Source organism: Lepidochelys kempii, chromosome 3 (genome assembly GCF_965140265.1).
Source record: "Lepidochelys kempii isolate rLepKem1 chromosome 3, rLepKem1.hap2, whole genome shotgun sequence".
Lineage (NCBI taxonomy): Eukaryota > Metazoa > Chordata > Testudines > Cheloniidae > Lepidochelys > Lepidochelys kempii.
The window spans coordinates 30,663,371-30,687,992 of record NC_133258.1 but is presented as its reverse complement, the minus strand read 5'-3'; the positions used below and the strand labels follow the sequence as shown (position 1 = coordinate 30,687,992).

Sequence of the window (24,622 nt, the reverse complement as noted above, 5' to 3'; positions counted from 1 at the left end):
TCCAAAGAGATCTCAACCTTTGCTTTCTGAAAAGGATGTGTAATGAGGTCCAGTCACCACTGTGGCACCTTCTTGTGACCATGTGTGGGGAGTAGCTCCATTCAAGTCTGATACCCCCTACTGGTGGTTGCTCACACCACGTTTCTCCTCAGACTTCCAGCCACGTCACTGTACAGTCCTCTCTTTCTGGGGTATCAAAGTCCCACTGGGTCAGCTGTCCACATGCAGTTCCAGACAGTCTTCTGCACCAAGGCCAGGTTCTATGCCACATCCCAAGCAACTGATAGGAGAACCCGGGCGCACCCACTACTCTGGGTTCCAGTCCAGGGACTTTGTCTAGGAACTGTGGTCTGCTTGCTCACAGACCCTGCTGCTATTTCCCTGGACTCCTTCCTATTCCCCTGCTCTATTCTCTGCCCCCCTTCTCTGGGTTTAACAACCCAAACTTTCTCTTCCCAGGGAGTAAACACAGATTACTCCTTTCTTTGTCTTCTTGCCAGACACCTCCCATCTCCCAGGAAGTGACTACAGACTTCCCCTCCAGGCCCCTTCTTTTGTCCTTTTTTTCCCTGTCATTTTATGGTGTGGCAGCCTCTATGGTGCGCAGGTCCTAAGATTGATCCTTGGGGAACACCACGTTAGCCCTCTCCATTCTGAAAATTTACCATTTAATCCTACCCTTTATTCCCTGTCTTTTAACCAGTTCTCAATCCATGAAAGGATCTTCCCTCTTATCCCATGACAACTTCTGTAACTTCTGTTTAACATCCTCTAGAGGTACTAGTGGAATGGAAAGAGTGCTCTCATGCCCATATGATGAGACTGCACCATCTGTTTTTTCCCCCCAAATACAGAATGGAGACATTTATTGAACATATCTGCCTTTTCTGCACTATAGGGTTGAAAATGAGGCTCACAGTACCCAGACCATGCATGAACATTTGAGCAATGGGGCTTAGGTTCACACAAAAACTTGAAGAATGGCTGTTTTCTTCCAAAAATCTGTGTGAAAAAGGCAGTTCATGTATGAATAAGACTATCCCCTGTTTGCCACTCAACATTCAGGGGCTTCACAGGCTGTCCCACTGGTAGTGGCTGATGAGGGGCTACACAGTATCAGCAGTCCCTTAGCCACTCCAGCTACATAGAATCATAGAATATCAGGGTTGGAAGGGACCTCAGGAGGTCATCTAGTCCAACCCCCTGCTCAAAGCAGGACCAATCCCCAATTAAATCATCCCAGCCAGGGCTTTGTCAAGCCTGACCTTAAAAACTTCTAAGGAAGGAGATTCTACCACCTCCCTAGGTAACGCATTCCAGTGTTTCACCACCCTCCTAGTGAAAAAGTTTTCCTAATATCCAACCTAAACCTCCCCCACTGCAACTTGAGACCATTACTCCTTGTCCTGTCCTCTTCTACCACTGAGAATAGTCTAGAACCATCCTCTCTGGAACCACCTCTCAGGTAGTTGAAAGCAGCTATCAAATCCCCCCTCATTCTTCTCTTCTGCAGACTAAACAATCCCAGTTCCCTCAGCCTCTCCTCATAAGTCATGTGTTCCAGACCCCTAATAATTTTTGTTGCCCTTCGCTGGACTCTCTCCAATTTATCCACATCCTTCTTGTAGTGTAGGGCCCAAAACTGGACACAGTATTCCAGATGAGGCCTCACCAATGTCGAATAGAGGGGAACGATCACGTCCCTCGATCTACTCGCTATGCCCCTACTTATACATCCCAAAATGCCATTGGCCTTCTTGGCAACAAGGGCACACTGCTGACTCATATCCAGCTTCTCGTCCACTGTCACCCCTAGGTCCTTTTCCACAGAACTGCTGCCTAGCCATTCGGTCCCTAGTCTGTAGCTGTGCATTGGGTTCTTCCGTCCTAAGTGCAGGACCCTGCACTTATCCTTATTGAACCTCATCAGATTTCTTTTGGCCCAATCCTCCAATTTGTCTAGGTCCCTCTGTATCCTATCCCTGCCCTCCAGTGTATCTACCACTCCTCCCAGTTTAGTATCATCCGCAGAGTAGTGGGTTCCACGCCCCTCTAAGGCCTTGTCCAGTCTAGGAAAAAAGTGATGCTTTATTTTTCAATGAGGTTAGTTGGCATGTTCTGCAGCTACACACAGCACTGACTATAGATGTGGTTTCAAATTGTGTTAGGTAGTCATGTACCCAGCTACACTCCTCCAGTAGAGGGGGGATTGCAGCCACTTAGCTCCACTTCAGTCTCCTACCTTCAGGGACGGCACTGGAGGGGGCTTGCGGGGGCTATAGCCACCCCAAAAATTACCTTAGCCTGCCCGTAGCCACCTGGTAGCAGCCACCATGCTCCGGCCACCCAGCTGTGAAGGCAGAGCAGAGAAAGTGGTGGCTGCTGGCGGGGTGTCCAGCTCTGAAGGTGACAGTCCTGCTGCCAGAAGCAGCACAGGAGTAAGCCCAGGCGGAGGGTTCAAGAGCCATAGGCGCCGACTTCTGCGGGCGCCGGCAGGTGCTCAACTCTCCGTCTGCCCCTGGCCCCGCCCTGACTCCAACCCGGTCCCGCCTCCTCCCCCCACCCCGCCCCCATTCAAACCCCTTCCCCAAAGTCCCTGCCCCACCTCCATCCCCTCCCTGTCCAGGGGCTTCGCCTGAACTGACCTGCTCCTGCCCGGGCTTCTGGGCCCTACGCCCATGGTCGCTGCTCCCCAAGGGCTCTGCCAGCCCCGCAGGTGGGTCCCCCCACCCTGGTGGCTGTACCAGCTATGAGCAATCAGAAGGTGGGGAGGAGCTGAGGAGCAGCTAGCCAAGCCTGGGGTAGAGCCTCGGGGTGGGGGGGAAGGAGATGGGGCTGGAACTTACCTGAGGAGGAGCAGGGGCCAGGGCCATTGAGGGGGTGGGGCCTCATGCTGAAGGGGCTGCAGACCCCCCAATTTTCTGTCTAGCTCACCTCAGCCACCCACTATGAAGAGGCTGGCGTTGCCCCTGCCTCCCGGAGTGGAATTTCTGACAGTGGACCACTGCACCCAGGTTACTCCCACAGGGCTGGTGTCACTCTCAGTGGGTCCTAACACTTTTTCATTTGAAATCTAAGAGTGAAACCCCAGCCACACTTCAGTGGGGCCAGGATTTCACCCCAAGTGTCAAAAGTCTCCATGAACATTTGGGGATTCCCTCAAGCTCTGTTCAGTATACAGATACTATTAGGTTTACCTTTGAGAAACACATCTTGTATTCAGCTCAAAATCAATGTAATTATCTTTGTTCCAGTCATATCTAACCATTTTGCCAATTCCCTTCGCCAGCCCTTACAATAACAGATGTTGGAAGAAATGATGCTGCTCAACAACTGCTGCCAACTCCCCATTTCCCTCTCCCTCCAAGGCTCACATTAATGTCATTTAAGCCACCACTAGCTGATTCCCAACTAGTATCTTTGAGTCAAACCTTTGATAAGATGTTACTTGAATGATCCCTCCCATGTAAAATGCCTAAAATGTATTTAGGTAAAAGCTATTGAGTAAAAAGTAAAGATATTGGCCAAATAGAATAAAAGACTTAATGATTAAACCACAAAAACATATTTAAATAACGCTGTCAACTTAATCAGACTTTTATCTGAAATGTTTCTCTACTGCTGTTTGAATCTATTTCACTATAAATGAAAGTCATTAGAGAAATTATTTTCTTTATTTTTCCAGTTTATTTTTTGCATTATGGACTTTTCACTCAATCCTCTATGTAGTTATTCAGTTATTTCCCCCTTTTTGTTTGTGTGGATTTTTCAGACAACACCAGGGGATACAGAAATGTTCTTTTAAAAATGGGTAGGTTGAAATTTAAACCCACAAAAATTGGCCAGGGGCAGGGGAGGGCTCAGAACCAAGTGTTCCTGAAATGACTTTTAACTATTTTTTTTAAATGACTAGATTTCAAGTTCAAGGAGTTCCTTTAAGGTACATTTATTATATATGTCTTTGCCACTGCACTTATAGATCTCTGGATATGTTTGTTCTAGGTGAAGAGGTGTTGCAACAAAGCATTGCTGAGAACACAACATGCATTCCTAGTATCCACACAAAACAGCCGGTCAGGTGTTTTTCAGCATTTGTTGGCTCAGCTAGTTATAACAAAGCCACCTAAAGGATTTGGACATGAAATTCCCATCAGTTTTAATAGCAATTCTTTAGGCAGCTTTGAAAATCTCAGCCAACATCTTTAGATCATCTCTAGCACAGCCAGTGCAATCAACAATTTCTCCACAGTGTAGAAAGACACAGACCAGCTATCCTGGTTCCTAATTCCATCACTCAAAATGCAATACTTTGCAGCTAAAAATTACCCGAAAGACCCTGCTTCCAGCAATAATGCTGAGCATTATGGAATAGATGCTTCAGAAGTCCCAGAATCTGCAGGTATAAGCACAGCTGTATGGTGTACTATTACACCGTACAGCTGTGCTTATACCAGGGTGAACACATCCAAATGGTGGTGATGAACCACTGAAGATAAAACATTATAAAACTAATGTACAAAATTCCAGGTAAAATATCCTAATAGCTAACTCCCTCCCCCCACCCCCGCAATGGCTTTAAAACTAGTGATTGCGTTATCAGAGCCCCAAATAAGTTCTAATTGCGTTCCACCCACACTTATCCAAAAGTGCAGCAGATTGTTCTCTTTCTCTTTTTTTTAAAAGACTTCTTTTTGGTTTACTTTCCCAATATTTCTCACTTGTTTCTCCTTGGGCTATGCATTAGAAGAGTCAGCAGTTAATGGCAGTCGTGAAAACGGAGTTACTGTGTGGATACTGGCTGGTGGATACTGTGTTGCTTATTGCCCAGAGGGCATAAAAACAGATTCAGCTCTGTACCTGTGTATTGTTTCCTAATGGTCTGTTGGCCTCAAAATTCTTCCCTCTGCTGTCTTTCTTAGGACATTTGATATACTTTGCCAATCTACTTAACCTGCAAAATCTCATTGGGTGAGTATTTATAATAGGTGGGACTGGTAGAGACACTATTATTAAGATTGCCTAACACTGCCCATTATAAGACTCTATTTTCAGTTGCTTATAACTTTGCCAAACTTTAACAATTTGGGCTGAAATTATCCATGCCAGCTATCTGCCTCAGACTGTCTTTTTTTTTTTTTTGGAAAATTTCACAGAGAGCTAAATTAAGATTGTACAGTCAGCTTTAATTTTGGCATGTCCTAACTTTCGAGTGCTTGACTTTGAAATCTTAATAATGGTCTTTTAATTTAGTTTTTGTGTGTATTAATGTTATTGTTTATTAATATTAGTATTATTATTTTTATTATATAATTATTATAATACTATTATGGGATTGGTAACTGGTTAAAAGATAGGAAACAAAAGGTAGGTATAAATGGTCAGTTTTCAAAGTGGAGAGGTAAATAGTGGTGTCCCCCAGGGGTCTGTTCTGGAACTAGTCCTATTCAACATGTTCATAAATGATCTGGAAAAAGGAGTGGCAAAATTTGCAGATGATACAAAATTACTAAAGATAGTTAAGACCCAGGCAGACAGCGAAGAGCTACAAAGGGATCTCTCAAAACTGGCTGACTGGGCAACAAAATGGCAGATGAAATTTAATGTTGATAAATGCAAAGTAATGCACATTGGAAAGTATAATCCCAACTATACATATAAAAAGATGGGGTCTAAATTAGCTATTACCACTCAAGAAAGAGATCTTGGTGTCATTGTGGATAGTTCTCTGAAAACATCCACTCAATGTGCAGCGGCAGTCAAAAAAGTGAACAGAATGATGGGAATAATTAAGAAGGAGATAGATAATAGGACAGAAAATATCATGTTGCCTCTATATAAATCCATGGTATACCCATATCTTGAATACTGTGTGCAGATGTGGTTGCCCCATCTCAAAAAATGATATATTGGAATTGGAAAAGGTTCAGAAAAGGGCAACAAAAATGATTAGGGGTACGGAACGGCTTCCGTATGAGGAGAGATTAATAAGACTGGGACTTTTCAGCTTGGAAAAAAGACGGCTAAGAGGAGATATGATTGAGGTCTATAAAATCATGACTTGTATAGAGAAAGTAGATAAGGAAGTGTGGTTTACTACTTCTCATAATACAACTAGGGGTCACTAAATGAAATTAATAGGCAGCAGGTTTAAAGCAAATAAAAGAAAGTATTTCTTCACACAACATACAGTCAACCTGTGGAACTCCTTGCCAGAGGATGTTGTGAAGGCCAAGACCATAGCAGGGTTCAAAAAAGAACTAGATAAATTCATGGAGGATAGGTCCATCAATGGCTATTAGCCAGGATAGGCAGGAATGGTGTCCCTAGCCTCTGTTTGCCAGAAGCTGGGAATGAGCGACAGCGAATAGATCACTTGATGATTACCTGTTCTGTTCATTCCCTCTAGGGCACCTGGCACTAACCACTGCTGGAAGACATGATACTGGGCTAGATGAACCCTTGGTCTGACCCAGTAGGGCCATTCTGATGTTCTTATTATTTTTAAGCATGGTTGATGTATTTGGCCCTGTACAAAATATAAATAAAAAGACAGTTCTTGACCAAAGGCATTTTTAGTTCAAGAGGCACAAGTAAGACTCAGTGCATTGGGAAACTCAGAGGAAGGTGGCAATTTTTTTTTAAATTATTATAATTTTATTATTATTATTATTATTTAGTTTTATCTTGGTCTCTGACAATCATTTTTTTAACTGGTGGAGATGGCTGACATGAGTTAGCAAAGGTGGGCTTCACAGAAGAAACAAGTCTTTTTGAGGTGTGAAGGATGTGGAGCTGCTCTATTAAAATGTATGACAACTATCAGAGCGGGCTGGGGCTGGGTTGCTCCACTTCCTGCCACCCGGTGAGTGCAGGGCAGGCCCGACCCTGCACTCACGGGGCGGTGGGAAGTAGAGTGACCCGGCCCCAGCCCATTCTTCTCTGTTCCCCCGGCTCCCAGCCTTGGGGCTTGGGGGACAGGAGGAACTGCCCCACAGCACTTACTGGCAGCACCACTGGGAGCCAGCGGCGTGGAGCAGGCTGTGAGTGGGTCACTCCACTTACCGCCACCAGTGAGTGCAGGGTGGGCCCAATCCCTGCTGCAGTCCTCAGAGGAAGGCCTGGCGTGGGGGCGGGGCTGGGGCGGAGCAGGAGAGGGGGCCATGGGGAAGAGGCGGAGCAGGGGCTGGAGCAGCACACAGCCCCAAGTTTCCTGGTACCCTATGCAGCTGCGTACTTTGCGTATGGGTAGGGACCGGGGAGTGCGAGACGCCCTTTCTGACCTCCTGTATAACACAGGCCATAGAACTTCCCCAGGCAACATACATGTGTATATAGACCTCTGGTTATTTTAAAACCCTTTTTCATCCATGTTATGCTTTGTTCTTACTGTTATGATTAAACAATAAGTGGTCTGAGAAGGCACGCTGGTCACTATTTACTGTTGGTTACAAGCTCCTGAGGGGAAAAACTGCAGGTGCCAAACTCAGCTGGACTTGGTAATCAGGGTTGATCCACAAGGTACTGTGGCTCAGGATCCAGTCTGAGAGTGGGAGAATTGCAGGATTCCTCCCCAGGAGAGGTAAAGACTTACTTGCCCTGACACCTGAGGGGATACCTCAGGAAGATCAGAGAAGGGGTCAGAGGTACAATTAGCCCTGTAACCAAGACATGAGGCATATGAATGCAAATGTAGAGGCTGATGCACAGGGACTAGGAGGTTGTTCCTTACATATGAAGTGGCAGAGAAGAAGATATGGAGATGGGAAGGAAATGAAAGGATGACAGAGCTGAAATCATTGGTAGAGAGAAGGAAACAAGGGGAAACATATAACCTGTAATCAGATCTGAGGTGTAGGCTGGGGCAAAGTTGTACAGATTCTCCAGATGAGAATGAGGAGCATTTGATGTAGCAGGCAGTGGGGAGAGATTCAAAGAGGAAAGTAGTGTGTCTCATAGACTGGTTAGGAAAATCTTTTTAACTTGTATTTTGGCTGGATTGGAAGGAAGAGATATTGCTATCAAGTAAGCTTGAGAGAAGGAGGTTGCAGTAATCAAGACTGGAGGCCAAGGTGTGGACAAGCATTTAAACCATTTGGAGAAAAAAGGCTGGATTTCTGAAAGGTTATGATAGAAAAATCAGGTTTAAAAAAAGTGAAGTTTCTAGCCCTCTTGGCTGTGAAGAAAAGATTGAAAATGTGACCTAAATGTACCCCGTGTGTATACCTACACAGCAATTAGACATCCAGCTGACTTGGGCTCGGGGGGCTTGGGCTGTGGGGACAATTGCAGTGTATATGTTTGGGCTCAGGCTGGGGCCTTGGGCTCAAGAACTGTGTGAGGTGTGAGAGCCCCAGAGCGTGGGCTGCAGCCCAAGAGGGAGCATCTATACCACAATTAAACAACTCCTTAGCTCAAGCCCCTTAGCCAGAGTCAGCTGGCATGGGCCAGCTGCGGCTGTGTAACTGCAGTGTAGACCTAAGGGCTCAAAGGGCAGTGTAGAGCTAAGGGCTCAAAAATCTGAAGGTCAAGAAAACCCCTCGCTGTACTAATCTCATGATTTCTGAGCTAATGTCATGATTTCTGTGGGGCCTGACTCCCGATTTTTGAACATTTGGGGTTGGCAATACCGTAGTGATATCGATGTGGCTGAGCCAAACTCGTACCTGACCTTGGAGCTAGGTGTCCCCTCATGTGTCCCAAACCCCACAGTAGAGGTGCTGGAATCTCTACCATCAGTCCAGGGGGAAGAAAGCTTTCCAGCTCCACGGGGTGGTCCCTTGCCAGGCCAGCACTGCTACTTCCTCTGGGGTGCCGGGGAAAGTGGGAGCCCTGGCTGTCCTCCGGGAACAAGGGGCTGCGAGACACGGTGGTTGCCATCCAGCCCCCACTGGGAAGGGTTACAAATTAGTAGTGCTGTCCCTGGCGCCGGTGCAGACAGGGCAGTTCTGAAAAGGACCCGCCCTCTCCTTTCTTACATGCTTTGCTCAGCTGCGAAAGAGTTAATACTACTGTTTGTATGCACTGTTGTTGTAGCTGATCCAAGAATGTTAGAGACGCAAAGGGGGTGAGGTAATATCTGTTATTGGACCAACTTCTGTTGGTGAGCGACAAGCTTTGGAGCTTACACAGACAGAGCTCTTGTTTCTAAAAACAAGAGTTGTGTACGGGGGGGTGCGTTCTGTGCTGGCTGGGGGGGGCGTAGCCCCTTTCACGTTCACGGGCTGGAGCCGGAGCCGGGCTCCCTCGCTGGGACGGGAGGGATTTGCAGCTCGCAGCAGCTCTCCCACACCCCGCGCGCGCGCGCAGGCATTCCCGGGCTGGCCGCCGCTCAGCGACAAACAGCCCCGCCCCCCTTTCCCCGTGCTGACCTTTCCCCTAGTTTCCAGCGGGTGGCTCCGAGTGAGCCGCCGCCGCCGCCGCCGCGAACATGCCCACGCTGAGTCCTTCCTGCTATCAGGCAGGCTGCACGCCCCGATCACGCCGGCCGAGGCTGCCTATTGGTCCGGCGCGGGCCAGGCCAGGCCGCGATTGGTGCGGGGGCTGCCCGCTCCTTCCTCCCCCTTCACGCCTAGTGCACGGAGTAGCTAGTGTGCCCCCCCCACCCCCACCCCCACCCCAGCCTGGGCTGCTGCGCGGCCGGCCCCGCGGGCGGGGGAGGTGAAAGCGGAGGCGGCGCTGGCTGCTGCCTTTGTCACATCGCTGCTGCCTGCAGGAGCCTCGCCATGCCCGGCTCGGAGATGGGAGAAGCCCCCGCTGTGAGTACCCGCGGCCGGCGCTGCCCTGGGCTGGAGGGGGGCACTGGGGGAACGGCTGCCCAGCCGCTCTCCCTTGCGGGTTCGCTCTCCCCCAGGGCTCGCCCGTGCCCAGATGCCAGGGTGATGGGCGCGTCGCGCTCGCCCGAGATGCGGGGCTCCTCGTGGGGCGCCGGAGGCAGCAAGCCGGCCACCTCCTGCCAGGGGCGCTGCCAAGCCCGCTCCCCGTGGCCCTGCCCCCGGCCCCGGGCATGCCCTGGGGTGGGGGCGTCTGTGGCCCGCGCCGCTGGCCCCGGGAGGAACACGGGGGCGAGCGCCCGCGTGGTTTGCCTGTGAGCCCGGCCTCCCCTCCCAGCGCCCTGGGCGGGCGGGGGCCGCCCCCCGTGGTCGCACCGCTGCCGTCGGCGTGGGGCAGAGGGCGAGGCTGACCCCCGGCGCGGTCCGTGCACCCGGGGGGGGGGGGGGGCGCTGCAGCTGCCCAGGGCGGGGCGGGCAGCACAGCCGCGCCGCGCTGCACCCCCTCAGCCTCCTCCTCCCCGGGCACCCGCCCAGCCCGGGCTCCGCTGCAGCTTGGCGCTCGCTAGCCGGAGCCCGCGCGCCGTCCGCAGGGTATTTTGTTACATCACGTTGCCCCGGAGTTATATTCGGAGTGGGCGGCGGCGGCGGGCCCCGCGGGGTGGGGAGAAACCCCGCCGTCCCCTCCCCTCTGGGGGTGGGGCTTTCCCTCCTTCCAGCCCGCTGGGCTCGGCTCCGGGGCTCCGTCAGGTTTGCCTGGGAGCCCGGCCTCCCCCTCTTGAGCGGGCAAACGAGACCGGTGAGGATCGGCCCCCTCTGAAAACAAACATTCATCTCCCGGGAATCTCCCGGCCCGTGGCGCTGCTGCTGCTCCGGCAGACGCCCAGCAGCTGGGGCCGCTGCCAGCTCGCCCGCTGTTTGCAGGCGCCGACTTCCCCTGCAGACAGTGCCTGCGCGCGGGGTGAGTTCGGGACAAGCTGTCGGGCTCCTCTCGGCGCCGGCTGTGAGTTTGGTTACCGCCTTTATTTCACGAACGCAGCCCGTCTAAAGGAAATCCCCCGCGTGGAGCGTAACCTCTTTGTGGTGTGGATGGAGGGCTTTGGAAAGCTATTTCTTGCCTGGAGGGCGGAGACTTGCAAAGAATGACAGCTCCTGTGTCTTCATGAGTTTGCCTAGTGCCCGGCACAGTGGAGACCTGGTCCTGATTGGTGGTTTCTACTGTTCATGTTGTAATCAAAGAATTATATAAAGTAATTAGATGATTTTTCAAGAGCTGTGGGAAATTTTTCTAAAATTTTCAGAGCAGTTAGTCTGTTTAAGGACTCTTTAAATTGGAATTTTTTTTTTTTTTTGAACCTTGAGGCTTCCTTTAAATCTGGGATGATTTGTCAGGTGGATGAGTACTCTATGGATTTGATAAATGCCTGCTTTTTAGATCCATTGCGCTGAATGTATCTGCCACACAACTGTGTACATAATACATAGTATTTATTACACATGTGTATCTGCATGGCACTATGGATCTAGTGAAGTCAATGGCACGGTTTCATTGACCTTCAGTGGGGGCATAATTTCACCCAATGCCATCTAATCTGCTTGAGTTTTTTTTTTCAAGTAGGACCTATCATTGCAGTATCTAAGCATTGTCCCTAACTAATCCCTAGATTAGTTTATAATCTAAAGAAAGGCCTGATTCTGCTGTCCTCACACACTCAGAATTATAGTTGATTTTGTTTAGAGTTTTGGGTGTGCAAGAAGTGGTGGAGTGGACCCTTTTGTTATCACTCATTTTATGTGGGGAAAAGTGACTATAAGTGTTAGAGCAACAACATGTGGCTACTTGAGTCATTACAGCACACACAGTGAGCATTTGCAAAACTTGTATATGTTTTCACTGAAGGAAAGATCAGGATTTTTAACCCCCCAAAAAGTACACTAATGCAGTATTTGCTTATGTAAACAAATTGATGTTTGGGTTCCTCTCCCATCCCCAAATGCCCTAATAATAATATCTACCTCTTACATAGTGCTTTACCATAGAGCACCATACGCACATCCAGTTATCATAGTGCCCTCCTATGTGTGCATCTTTCTGCCTCAATTTCCTCCATCTATAATATGGGGGATAAATGACTTGCCAAATTTATACACTGAGAGGGCACGGCTACACTAGAGAGTTTAGAACGGCGCAGACAGGTATAGCTCTAAGCCAACATGAAAGAACTCTGCACTTGGCTTAACTACTCCAGCCCTCCTGCGAGCAGCAGAAGCTATGTCAGTGGGAGAAACTCCACACTGGTGCTTACGTTGGTGTAGCTTATGTCGCTCAGGTGGGTGATTCATTCACACCCCTGAGCTTCATAAATTATGCCTACGTATGCTGTAGTGTAGACGTAGCTTGAGTAAGCAGCAGACCTGTGCTTGGAACTTGGGAGCCCTTGATTCTCTGCCCGTATCTCATTCTTCTAAACAGCAGTAAATATTAGACTGATGCTAAATAAAACCCTCATGACAAGTCAGAAAATGGCCCTCCCTACACAAAGCAGGGGATGGAGTCACTTTGTGTATGTGTGTGTGCATGTGCAGAACATGTTTACTCAGAGCAACAATAATCCAAGAACGTTAGTCTGGAAATTTGAGCTACGTGGGTCAATTCCTTTCTAGTGAGTCATTCTTCTGCAAGGCTAGTTGGGGTGGGAGTGGGGAGATAAGATGTACTCTGGTAGGAGTGGGAGGGGAAAGGTTTGCATATTGAATAACTGAGTTGGTTTTAAAAAAAAATCTTGCATTGGGCATACAATGAGTTTCAAGTGACCTTCATTATAAGCAAACAATATGTGGGTGGTGGTAACTTTTTTTTCTGACTTGTCCTAACAACTAATGATCTGATTGCCTTTAGGTTGACATTGTGGACATATATGAATCTATACGTGAAAGACAGCGTCATGACAGTGAAAGGTCTACGTGCAGCACCTTAGAGCAGAATGACATAGAAGCAGTCGAGGCGCTTGTTTGTATGAGCTCCTGGGGTCAAAGATCACAGAAAGGTGACCTATTAAAGATAAGGCCACTTACGCCCATCTCAGATTCAGGTGACTTCACAATGCATGCTGAAGCAGCCTCTGAATTACCAAAGGATTATCACTTTTTGTCTACTCTGGTAAGAAAAAAACAAATTCAAAATGAATATGCATGACCACAGATAACATATTATTAATATTATATCCCCATTATACTGAATAATTTTGTTGTCTTTGGGGAGAGAGCCGTATCTTTGTTTTTTAAATGCTGATTATTGTCAAAAGTGATGTTTACCCCCTAACTTGTCTGTATATGTAATTACTATTTTCATGTAAAGTATACATTTCTCAGTTTGGATAATTCCGTCATTTCTTCAGTAATAGATGTGATGATACAAACAAAATGTTTTGAGCTCCTGTTTAAAGCCAAGTAGAAAAACATTGATCAAGTGTTCATTTTAACTGATGTCCTGGGCAAGCTTATTTGGATAGTTTATTGTAGGTTTCTCTTTAGTACTTTGAGTAAGAGGACACTGGGGGAATTCTGCACCAAAAATATAAAAATTCTGCACACAATATTTTAAAATTCTTCAGAATTCTTCCAATTTTGGCAAAAATAACACCACATAATCACACCAGTTGCAGGTACTTTTGTAATTTATTTCAAATTACCTGTCAGCAAGTATGTCTGCAACAATACAGACAGAGAAACACACACAATTCCCCCAGCAGTAGAGAGTTAAAAGAAACCCCTGTGACAAAACCATTTCCTGTTTCTCTGCCCCCTCTTCCCCCCCCCCCCCCCCGCTAGGGGGCCAGACACCCACAACCCCTCCCACTCGGAGCCCCGCTCTGGGCCCCCCACAGCCAATACACCCAAATCCCCTACCCCCCAGAGACCAACTGCGGGGCCTCCCCTTGCCCAGAAACCCATCCCTTTCCCCCACAGACCTCAGCTGCGGACTTCCCCCAGCCCAGACAGCCACCCCACTACCCATCAGAGCCCAGGGATCCAGAGGGAGAAAGAGCCTGATGCTCAGTCCCCAGCTTGTGTGGAGTTTCTTCTCTCCCTCTCTCACACTCTCTCTCTCTCTCCTCCCCCTCCTGGCGCCCCCCCCCCCCCAACCCTGTAGCTCTCTTGGTCCCTTCCCCTGGCAGTGTTTTCTGTAGGTGAGGTGGGCTCTGCCGGGTCCAGTGGCCCCTAGTGGCAGGCAGCAGCATTACAGCCCATTTCTGTGGTGGGGAAAGGAAATTCTGTGCACAGAGCATTAATTTCTGCAAAATTCTGCATTGCACAATGTTGCAGAATTCCCCCAGGAGTAGACTCTGTATAGATTTACCTGCAAAGATAATACAAAAAAGAATTCTTGGAATGCAGGAGAAATGTTGTTAAACGCTATGATAAAGCATGAAAGCAAGTTGAAATTAAACTTGCCACTTCATCGTGATACTTCCATAGCCTGTGCGTTTGTACATGCACCTGATTATTTCTCCAAAGTTCTGGTCCACTTCAGATGACAGTTGATTCTCAGATCGCTAGGAATGGGCAACAGGGGATGGATCACTTGATGATTACCTGTTCTGTTCGTTCTCTCTGAAGCACCTGGCATTGGCTGCAGTCAGAAGACAGGATACTGGGCTAGATGAACCTTTGGTCTGACCCAGTATAGCTTCTCTTGTGTTTTTTATGTAGGTATTGTTGTAGGTGATATCCAAGAAGAACTTGGAAAAAAAGCTAATTCGTTTTAATCTTTCAGAATGTTAAGAAATTCATTTTACCTGATAGTTCATTTGCATAATAAAAGTCTAGGAAAAAGGAGGAGGAAGATTGAGAGGAGGTGATGACTGGCTGATAGACCTCATAGGTCACATTCTCATCTCCTAACAGTGGCTGGTCTCTTCTGCAGCAGTGTTGGGAAGAGGCATAAATTCTCAGCAGCAGTGGAGGGAAGAGGGAGAAGTGGCTCAAGAAGAGAGGGGAGAGCAGTTCCAAACATATCTATTCCAAGATGAGCTTCCAACTGACAGAATAATAATTAATAAAAGATTTAGGTCATTGCAAACCTGCAATTAAACAGGTATAATGTCACTATGAATTGCTATCCTGTTTTCTAAGAACAGCGCACAGTGAACAGTATTTAAATAGATGCATCCATTATCTGAGGGGTGAAAATGGGCGTTGGAGCCTAAAGAGCTGATGCCTGCAGTATTGTGGCTGCATCACTGTTTACTTGATACGAGCAGGCTTTTGAACTTTCCAGAAGAGCCACTCTATAAGAAGTTAATGTTTTAGTCATAGCTTCCTAAAATATGGGTCTTTAGACTCTTCATTATGCTCTAGATCTTCATTGTGTGTTCTTTATTTTTAAAGTAAGGTTGATAACCACTATGAAAACACATGATTGTTTTTATGTTTGTATACTTTTGTTTTATTTTTCTAGTGTATGACCCCACCCCACAGCCCTGATTTTGTTGAGCCATCGACTACAATGCTCCTTTCTTCACAAGTCACTTATTCCAAACCAAGGACAGTCATGGCAAATACATCTGTTTGCGTAGTCACCGCTACAAACTGTGCATCTGCCATAGCCAAACCATCTGTCATAAACGTGGAGAGGCAGTCCAGTCAGAAGTCAGCAATATCTGAGCCACCTGCCCCTCAGCCTTGCAGGGCCATGGCAACCAGTGTTATACGTCATACAGGCGATAGTTCTGCTTACCCACACATTCCTGCTGTGCAAGTTAAAACAAAGGTAACTTCAGGCAATTGCAGCACTTCCACAGACTGGTCTGAAGCACAAGACCGAAGACATTCCAGAGTTTCACAGGACATGGATACTGCTGATGGTTTAATTAGTGATACTTCATCAGTACATCAGCCTTATTTGCACAATTCCAGTTGTAACACTACCAATAAAGGGCAACAGCCAATAAGGCCTGTTTCACCGCGGACTTGTTTACCAAAGAATTGTGACAACTACCTACAGAAAAAAGCCACCCAGCTGCTACCTACCCCTGTTTCAAACCCCCAAGTCATCTGCCAAATGATCCCTTTTAGCAGGCAAAGAGGTATGATTTCTGCCTTTATAAAACCCCCTACACAGACAGTCGCAACTACTGTCCAACCTATTTTACCCCAAACAGCCCCAGTTTCTCAGCCTGTTCTCATGGGATCTTCTGTGCCTCAGGGGACTGTTATGTTGGTTCTTCCACAGACTGCTGTTGCACAGACACCTCAGTGCCAACAAACTCTAATGACTGTTGGAAACACCAAGTTATTGCCTCTTGCTCCTGCACCAGTTTTTATTGCTTCTGGTCAAAGCTGTGCATCTCAAATGGACTTCTCAAGGAGGAGAAATTACGTTTGCAACTTCCCAGGCTGTAGGAAAACTTACTTCAAAAGTTCCCACCTCAAAGCCCATCTTCGTACTCACACTGGTGCGTATGGAGGGCAAGTCCTTTGTTACAAGAATATTCACTTGTATTGTTGGAAGAATGTTATTCTGCATTTTAATTCTGAGAGGGGTAAGTGGGTGGCATAGAAACCTTCCCATATATTGTGGGAGAGTAGAGGACATTCTTCAAGGACAGACAAAAAAGGGACAATTTTTTTTCTGTAATTTAATCCCAGATTAACTCCACTGACATCAGTAGAATTTCAGAGTGTAAATTAAAGCAAAACTTGGTCCAAAATGTTTTTTTTTTTTTAAAACTTGAGTTGTGTTATATTTAATATGATCTGAAGGAATTACATAAACCAGTTTTCTTGGAGAGGGGGTGTTGTGACACATCATCCTACAGGTAGTTTTTGTGTCTGTCTTTTTATGGTTCATCAGGCTATACGTAACAGAATCCACTCTATACACCTGTTTAAGATAATAGGGAATTATGTATTTTTTTCCAGTTTTTTAGCATTCTGACTTCACTAAAAGAATGAGCACCAGGTCCTGAGCTGTAGTGAATTCCACTGTGCTGGGTAATAGAACTGTTGGTTAAATAAAACTGATCAGCTTTAGTTTGTGACCACTGTGTGCACAGAATTGTTAAACTGAAATGAAAATTGAACATAACAAATACCTGTGGACTGTTTTTTGGGGAGCAGTCAGAGCAGAAATATATTTTTACCAAGTATGTTTTAATAATTCCTCTCTCCCTTCTGAAATCCTGGTCTGTTGCAAGTCATGCATGCTGGGTTCTCATTAAAAGGGTGCCAGAGTGCTATATTTGTTTATTTTGGAGGGAGGGGGCAGGGGAGATTATTTTAAGATGTATTTCTTCCCTGGTTTTCCCCTGAGTTTGGTCTAACTCTATGGACATTCAGCACATAATCTTGTTTTAATTTCCACTTAATCTGACAATTTATCTTTTTAAATTCAGGGAGTCGATATTCCCCTAAACAAGAAAATTGAGCATTGGTCCCCAAACTTTTTACCTCGCGTACCCGCCCTTACCTCTGTCTGTGGAGCTGGGGCTGGGAGCGGAGCCCCAGGCATGGGGCTGGCAGCCGGGGTCAGGCCCAAGAGTGGAGCTGGGTTGTGCTCTTCCCCCCCCATCAGGGCTGACCCTGGCCCCAGCCGTGGCTCCCCCAAACGTTTCTTGGTGCCCCCTAGGGGAATGAGCCCCACAGATTGGGGATCTCTGACTCAGAGGTAGAATATTCCCCTTGTTGCCCTTTAGGGTGCGTGGGCGAGTGGAAGAGCCTTTATGGCTGGCGTAGTGGGTTCCTGAGTTATCCTGGTGCAGTGCAGGATGGCCCAGGGATAAGGGCAGTGTGCCTTACAGAACATCTTTCCTCTGGTTTGAAAAGAAGCTGTGTGCATCCCTTCTAACATGAAGACTGCAGCATGTATATAGGGGAACTGGAGCACACTGGCCTAACTGTGATTCTTAACTAGCAAACAGAGCTTGCAGAAGGCCAGGAGGAACAATAGCTGACCTACCCTTCCCTCTGTTACTCCTGCTTTGAGAGAGAGGAAGATTATCTTGTGCAATAGAGGAAGGACTTAGCTCTTAATATGTAAGAATTCTTTCTAGTGCTTCCTTGTGGAATGGAGCACATGTTTTCAGATTTATCTGTAAGTATATTTTGGATAGTCAATGTTTATCGCTGGGTAAAAGTGGGTATTAGATCACTTGCTATTAGAATAGCTCTAAAATTGCACAACTGTGTATTACACACATATAGTAATCAGAAACTAGTAAAGGTGATGTTAAAGCTCTCAGCTCACACTTATGTTCCTTGAGCATCCAAAATGCTCATGAAGCCAATGGAAGTTTTAGTTTGTGAAAGGAATGCAGGATGATCCCTTATATTACTTCTGTTTCACACCACATGAGTAATAAAATGTAACTTCTTTTTGGTGGAATTGATGAACTGCCCAAATCTAATGATAAATATAGCTCAGTAAATGATCCAAAATCTTAGTAATTATGTTCTTAATTGTTATTAGCAGTTGAGTTGCTGTGTTCTTTTGAAGAATTGAGCATTTTATTATGACATTGAGATCAAATCCAAGACTTTATTTGAGATTACAGTACTTTCTAATGACATGGTACAGCCTCTGACTTCTAGTACAGCCTACTAGAGGGGTTCATTTCTCAAAGTTCACAGTCAAAAGATACTGTAGCTTTATGCAAAAATATTCTCCCCTAAACTCTGAATTGTTTGGCAACATTTTTTTAAAATGTTAAATCAGAAAATTAACAAAAGCAATAAATGTACTATTGTCTAAGACCCTGATATAGCAGCCACTTAAGCACATGCTTAATCTTATGGGACTTGTGTGCATAAATTTATATATGTGCTTAAGAGTCTGAAAGGCTGGAGTCTAAATTATTAGTTCTTAAAGCCATTTTCTTTTTTATCGTAAAAATAACCTTGTTTTGTTTTCCCTCATATCCATTCAGGAGAAAAACCTTTCAGCTGTAACTGGGAAGGCTGTGACAAAAAGTTTGCCCGCTCAGATGAACTTTCTCGCCACCGAAGAACTCATACTGGAGAGAAAAAGTTTGCTTGTCCTGTGTGTGACCGTCGTTTCATGCGCAGTGATCACTTGACAAAACACGCCCGTCGTCATATGACTACAAAGAAAATACCCAGTTGGCAGACACAGGTTGACAAACTGAACAGAATTGCTACAGCAGAGAAACCTAAAAGTGGTGGTGCATTGAACATGCTCGTACCCATGCCAACCTCTGCCTAAGTGGGCTAGTTGGACAAAAAATCTGCTCTCAGAACTTTTTAAAAGTCAGGAAAGAGCTACAATGGTTAAAACCGAATTGACAATGTTTTCTTAATTTCTGTTCATATTTGCCTCTTTAATAGGGTGGAAAAAAGGTATGTAATTATTTTCTTCAGCTTAGGCTCTGTTCTGATGATATCATATGAGAACTCGATTGTGTGTGTCTCTTTTTTTTCCCCCCTCTTTTCCTCAAAATTTGGGCATCCCCAGTTACTGGCACTTCAGGAAAGCAGAACTCTTTGGAAACAATTTGGGTACTAGAGTATTAAAAGCAAAACTCACTTGAGTAACAGTTGCTGTTCATATTTGATACAAAGTGAAACAAGGTGATTTTTAATGTTTTATATACTAGTATTTTCTATACAAAATATATTTTATATTTGTTCAGCTAGGGCTTGGCCTGCAGTCATTGAAACTACTTGCATAAGTAAAAGTGTGCAAAATCAGACCCTTTGTTTGGAAACTGCTTTTCACTAAGCCTCAAGAAACTTAATTAAAACATTTTATAAACATATAACACTGTAGCTCAGAATGTTTTGGAACTTTACACATTTAGACCCTGATCCAGCAATCAGTTTGCACAGTCGGGCCTTCATTCAAATGAGATTGCAGGAGTGGGGCTTAAAAGCCTGTTGCCATTTACAAAACAAAAAATCTCCAGGAATAAAATTTGCTTCTTGAAATCCACAACAATTAATTGAAATTGGTTCCTTGAAGGAAAAAATTGCACTGAGCATGTTTCATAAAATTTGCTGTGGGAAGTCCTTGTGACTTCAGGTGGAAGCTTGAAAGACAGTGCACTCCTGATTAGATTTTGTTCTAACTGAGCAAACTTTGGAGAGCCAAGACTGTTCAAGTGGATGCACAAAGGCAGCTACTTCTGAAGAATTTTGCCACTATTAAGGGATTTTTACTTAAGTCCTGTTGATGCTACTACTGTAAACCCAAAACAGGTAGATGATGACAAAACAGATGTCACGTGTAGTAAACTGGATCTCTGATTTGTATTTCCTTTGTTTTTAAAATTATAGCGTTTTTTTTTATAGTGTTTAGGATAGACTCTTGTACACCTAGTAATGAACTATTCAGGACTTCAGTTTGTGTATCAAAAGCGCACACCCAAAGTCTAATTCAAAACACAGCCACTTTGTTAAACTGATGAGCCTCTTCTTACGGCCTTATGCTCCATGCTATTTTGCGTGCAGAACCACTCTTCTCTATTAAATGAAACACTCTTCCTGTTGAATAGACTTTCTTTTCCATCAAAATACATTATGACTAAGATGAATTACAGAATTGCCAGCTGCAGGACTACTCTGTTGTAACTTTCTTTAGTAGCATAGTATGATTAACAACATTAAACGTGTGTGGCACAACTAGATCACTCAGCTTCTGTGTCAAGAAGAGAACACACATATTAACAAGCAAAGATGTTTGCTGTAGTGCTGAGATCAGACTTGGTGTAACATCTGACATTTCATTAGCACCCAGAATCATTGGTTCTAGAACAGATTAAAAATAGCTTTTTGACTAGCATGGTACCTTCCTTAATCCAGATATTTCTGTTCTGTAGGTTGATTCCTTGTGCAACTTTGCTGCTTCTGTTGCAAACATCTTTTAACATTAACAACTTCATATACAGACTTTGCCTTAAGCTTATTTATTTATTTAATTTGAGTCTAAATTTTCTATCGTGAAAAGCCTTCTCTTTAAAGTGTGGTTCTAATCTGAAAAGTAACAATATAAAAATGGCATTTTCATACTCCAGGTCATCTGCTTCTTTTGTGTGCATTCAGTTGCATCTGCCTCTTTACTGACAAAGTATGTTTTTACTACTCTTTGCTCTTATGAGCCTGACACAGTCAACACAACTAATGCAGCATGAGCTGGATTCTCTTCCTGTTTGCAAAAAATGGTTTACGAAGTTTGGTCTGTTACACTTTTTGAAATCCATTGGTGTCCATATGGAACAGTATTTCAGTTATTTGAAGTAAAATGATTGGACTTTCCTACTACCAGCAAATAATACATTGAAACTGTTAGTTATATTCAACTTTTGAGAAGATATCTAAATTTCCAGATGAATAAAACATCAATAATTGGGAATGTGCTGCATGTTGCACTGCTTCATTAGTCTAAAAACTTTGTTTTGTTGTGCAGTATGTGGTCTGATTCTGCGCTCATATGAACTGATGCAAACATGCTGAAATCAGTTTATAGTTCATCTGCAGTCAGTGAAGCGCATGTGTAACAGCAGAATATGCTCCTAAATTTAGGTTTTTATGCCTCTGGTTACAGTTATTGGTAATTTTAAGATTATGCTAAACTGAAACATTTTGCTCAGTGTGCTAAATTTTTGTGCATATCCTTTAAAATGTCCAATTCTTGTTCATTTGACATTTATTATGACACAGCTGATCATGTATACTCCTAGGGGAATTCTGCCCAACTACGCATGCACAGACTTTATGTGCTTCGCAGAATTTTTTTTCAGCAGAAAATACATTCTGCTGGGAAGGTGCTGCAGTTACTCCTTTTGCCCACCAGGGGCTGTTGTGTTGCCAGAACAGAGAGCAGCTGCTCCTAGGTGGGAGCAGCCCCAGCTGCGGATAGGGAAGGGGAGGCTGCCTCCCTCACAGCACCCTGTCCGTGGGGCCAGGTCAGGAGGCACGTGATATGGGAGGACGGACAGCATGGGCTGCTGAGGAAAGGGTCACAGACTGGGGTTCAGAAGGGCTAGTGGGGCACAGACTGGGTCGAGGACTGAGTGGGGGTGCAGGGCCACATGGGGTAGTGGGGTGGCTGAGTGGGGGTGCAGGGCCACATGGGGATGGGGGCAGATGTGCCTGCCTGACTGAGAGGGGCTAGGGGTCAGTCAGCGTCTGCATGGTGGAGGCTCCCTAACAATCCCTCCCTTCCCAAAAAAGATGCAGTTTTGTACTTCTCCCATCCACACCCAACATGCTCCAAGTTCACACCTAGGCTCCTTCCCAGCAATTACTTTCCCCTCCCTCAGCTCCTCAGTCACCCCTGATTCCCCCAGGCCTTTGCACTGCTTCTGAGGGGTGTGGGAAATACGTTTCTGTATTGTAGTTTAAATGAATTATTACTCAGAGTTCTGTAGTAACGTGCCTAGTAAGGAATCTATTTGTCAAAAAAACATTTCCTGAATCTTTTTTGTTGTCTGTATTGTTACAGACATAGTTGCTGACATTTATTTTGAAATAAATTACCAAAATAATTGAAACTGGCATGATTATATTGTGTTATTTTGACAAATAAAATACGCAGAATTTTGCAGAATTCCCCCAGGAGTAATTGTGTGTATCGCTATATGTATGCAAATGTTTGTATTTTTCAAAGGGCTATATTGTAATTCCCCTCTTTGGTAAAGTGGATACTTGGACTGTTACTCTTGTGGTGTTTGAGTACTGACTGTTAGGATGCAAGCTTAATTCCATTGCAAAAAAAGATTAGCCCTGGTCTTCATACTCTAGGGAAGAGAAGAGCAAAAAAATCTGCCTATGGACTGTAGTGCAACTGGGTGGGTTTTTTTCTTGACCCAGATGTGACATATCCACTTCAAAACCTATTTTGGGAAACTAATTGTTTTTAATTTGGCAAAATATTTTGATATTTCCCAGTAGCAAAACGGTTTTGGAAATGCCCTGTAAGTAATTTTGTAGATGATCTTGTTCTTTTGGTTGTCAGAGGGAGAAGAAGATGCACAGGAGAGTATGGGATAAAATTCTGCTCATAAATGTGCAAGCATAGTTGTCATTGGTCCCCGCGTCCTATTTGCAATACCTCTATCTCCTATTTATTTAGAAGTTAGGGGCACTTACAAGTCAGCAGGAGCTGTGTGTGAGCATTAGACCCATGATTATTTAGAACCTGAGCCTGCAAAGAGCCGAATAGAACTGAGCAAATAATGGATTTTTTGGTTTGGGTGCTGAACCGAAAAGTTTAAAAAAAAAAAAATTTGTAAAAAACCAATTTTTAAAAATTTTTAATCAAACCAAGAAACTTGGAAAACTTTCATTTCCAGTTGTCTGAAACATTTCAGATAGAGTCAAAATAGTCTTTTCGTGTTTATATTCATTATGAGTGTTTTTGTTTTGATTTGGCAGTTTTGTGGTATTTTTCACCCTCTTTTGTAGTGATGTTCTTTTGTTTTTTTTTAAATTGGCCAAATTTGATAATGAAATGCCATTTTGAAGAAAAATGTCAGAAAGAAATGTTTCTAAATGCTTGAAATGAAATGTTTTGACTTTTTCCACACACAAATTTCAAGTTGTTTTGGCTGAAACTGTTAGATTTTACCCAAATTCGGGAATAGTTTTTGATGATCTGAAAAAGGCATTTTTTGGTGACATTTCTATTGGCTGAAAATTTTCACCCAATGCTAGGGCTGAACGTATCCTGTGAAGTGTTTTGAGGGCGCTCATACCATTGGGCCCAAAGGAAGCAAAGTACTTTTGTAAAGGTGCATGAATAACTAAGCCAAAATTTGAAACTTTTTGTCTTGCACAGTATAAGGGAGTAGAAACAGAAAAATGAAGTCTTATTAGTGGATTAAGCATGACCAGGTAAACTGTCCTAGTGCACTTTAATGCCTGCCCAGTTTTGTTCAGTCTTTTTACTGTGAGCCTATAAGTATATTTCAAAATAAATTTTAAAATTTTCACATTTTTGTAACTGTTCTTAACTTATTTAATAAAACTGTAATGTGGCTTTATTTTTAAATCACACATATTTGGGATTTACAAGTATTTAAAGCATTTAGTTTGTTCAAGAATGTGTAAAAATAAAATGGTATCTGGCAGACATTTAGACAGATGATGTGTTGGTTCATCTAGTGCATTTCTCTGGAAATGCAGGATTATTTTTTCCTATTCTAGATTTTTCCAGCGCTTCATCCATTTGTTAACCATTCTCGTGCACTTGGTATAGTGGTGTGCAGTTCATAATCAGTCATTGTGTCTGGGTTTTGAAAGACCCTCTGCAACCTTTTGACAGGAGCCCTTAGATTTTTATAAATAAATTCTCTTTGTGTGGGTCATGCTGATAATCTGTAATGATACAAAAAATGTGCACCTCCATAATTCCACATGAGGTCACTGCTGTTAGGTGCAAATATCCAAATTTGGTCCAAAAGATTCAGATGCAGGTTGCTCTTCTATTTAAACCAATAGAAGGACTTCAGTGCCATTTTCTCTAGCAGTGGAAGAAACCAGTATCCCAAGACTGTACAGAAGTGTAACTGGTTTCTCCTTCCCCTATGCACTTATTCTGTGATGTGGATGCTACTTGAACAGAATCTGGGCATATCGTCTTTAGTGGTCCGTCAGGCAAGAGTTGTCCAATAACATGGAAGAATATTTCTGCTATTTCTTTACTGTGCCCTTCCCACCAACCAAATTGCAGCAACACTTATTTCTAGCTGAGTCACTTTAAAAAGTCTGGGTTTGTCTTGGACTAGAGAACAATAGTGTAGAAACAAACAAAATAAGTTTAAAGCAAGAAAATAGAGGCAGTGTTCTTCAGCTCTTCACTGCAGCCTTCTGCTGTGACACCTGGCTGTACTCATCGT

At 44.7% G+C, this 24,622-nt stretch overlaps 1 protein-coding gene and 1 pseudogene across 3 annotated transcripts; both read left to right on the top strand.

Annotated features, from left to right (window-relative positions):
* The first annotated feature begins 4,706 nt into the window (after positions 1 to 4,706).
* Positions 4,707 to 23,716, top strand: KLF11 (KLF transcription factor 11). 3 transcript variants are annotated; one of them, XM_073336039.1, is made up of 4 exons: positions 4,707 to 4,968; positions 12,667 to 12,927; positions 15,229 to 16,225; positions 18,695 to 23,716. In XM_073336039.1, the coding sequence occupies exons 2-4, from the start codon at positions 12,784 to 12,786 to the stop codon at positions 18,988 to 18,990; spliced, it is 1,437 nt and encodes a 478-aa protein (XP_073192140.1). In that variant the 5' UTR covers positions 4,707 to 4,968; positions 12,667 to 12,783; the 3' UTR covers positions 18,991 to 23,716. The 3 variants fall into 3 exon arrangements, with proteins under 3 accessions (XP_073192140.1, XP_073192141.1, XP_073192139.1); XM_073336040.1 differs by lacking the exon at positions 4,707 to 4,968 and adding an exon at positions 9,605 to 9,755 and having other exon boundaries at positions 15,229 to 15,856; XM_073336038.1 differs by lacking the exon at positions 4,707 to 4,968 and adding an exon at positions 9,606 to 9,755.
* On the top strand, positions 9,904 to 10,688 carry LOC140908189 (uncharacterized; annotated as a pseudogene).
* Positions 23,717 to 24,622: the final 906 nt, after the last annotated feature.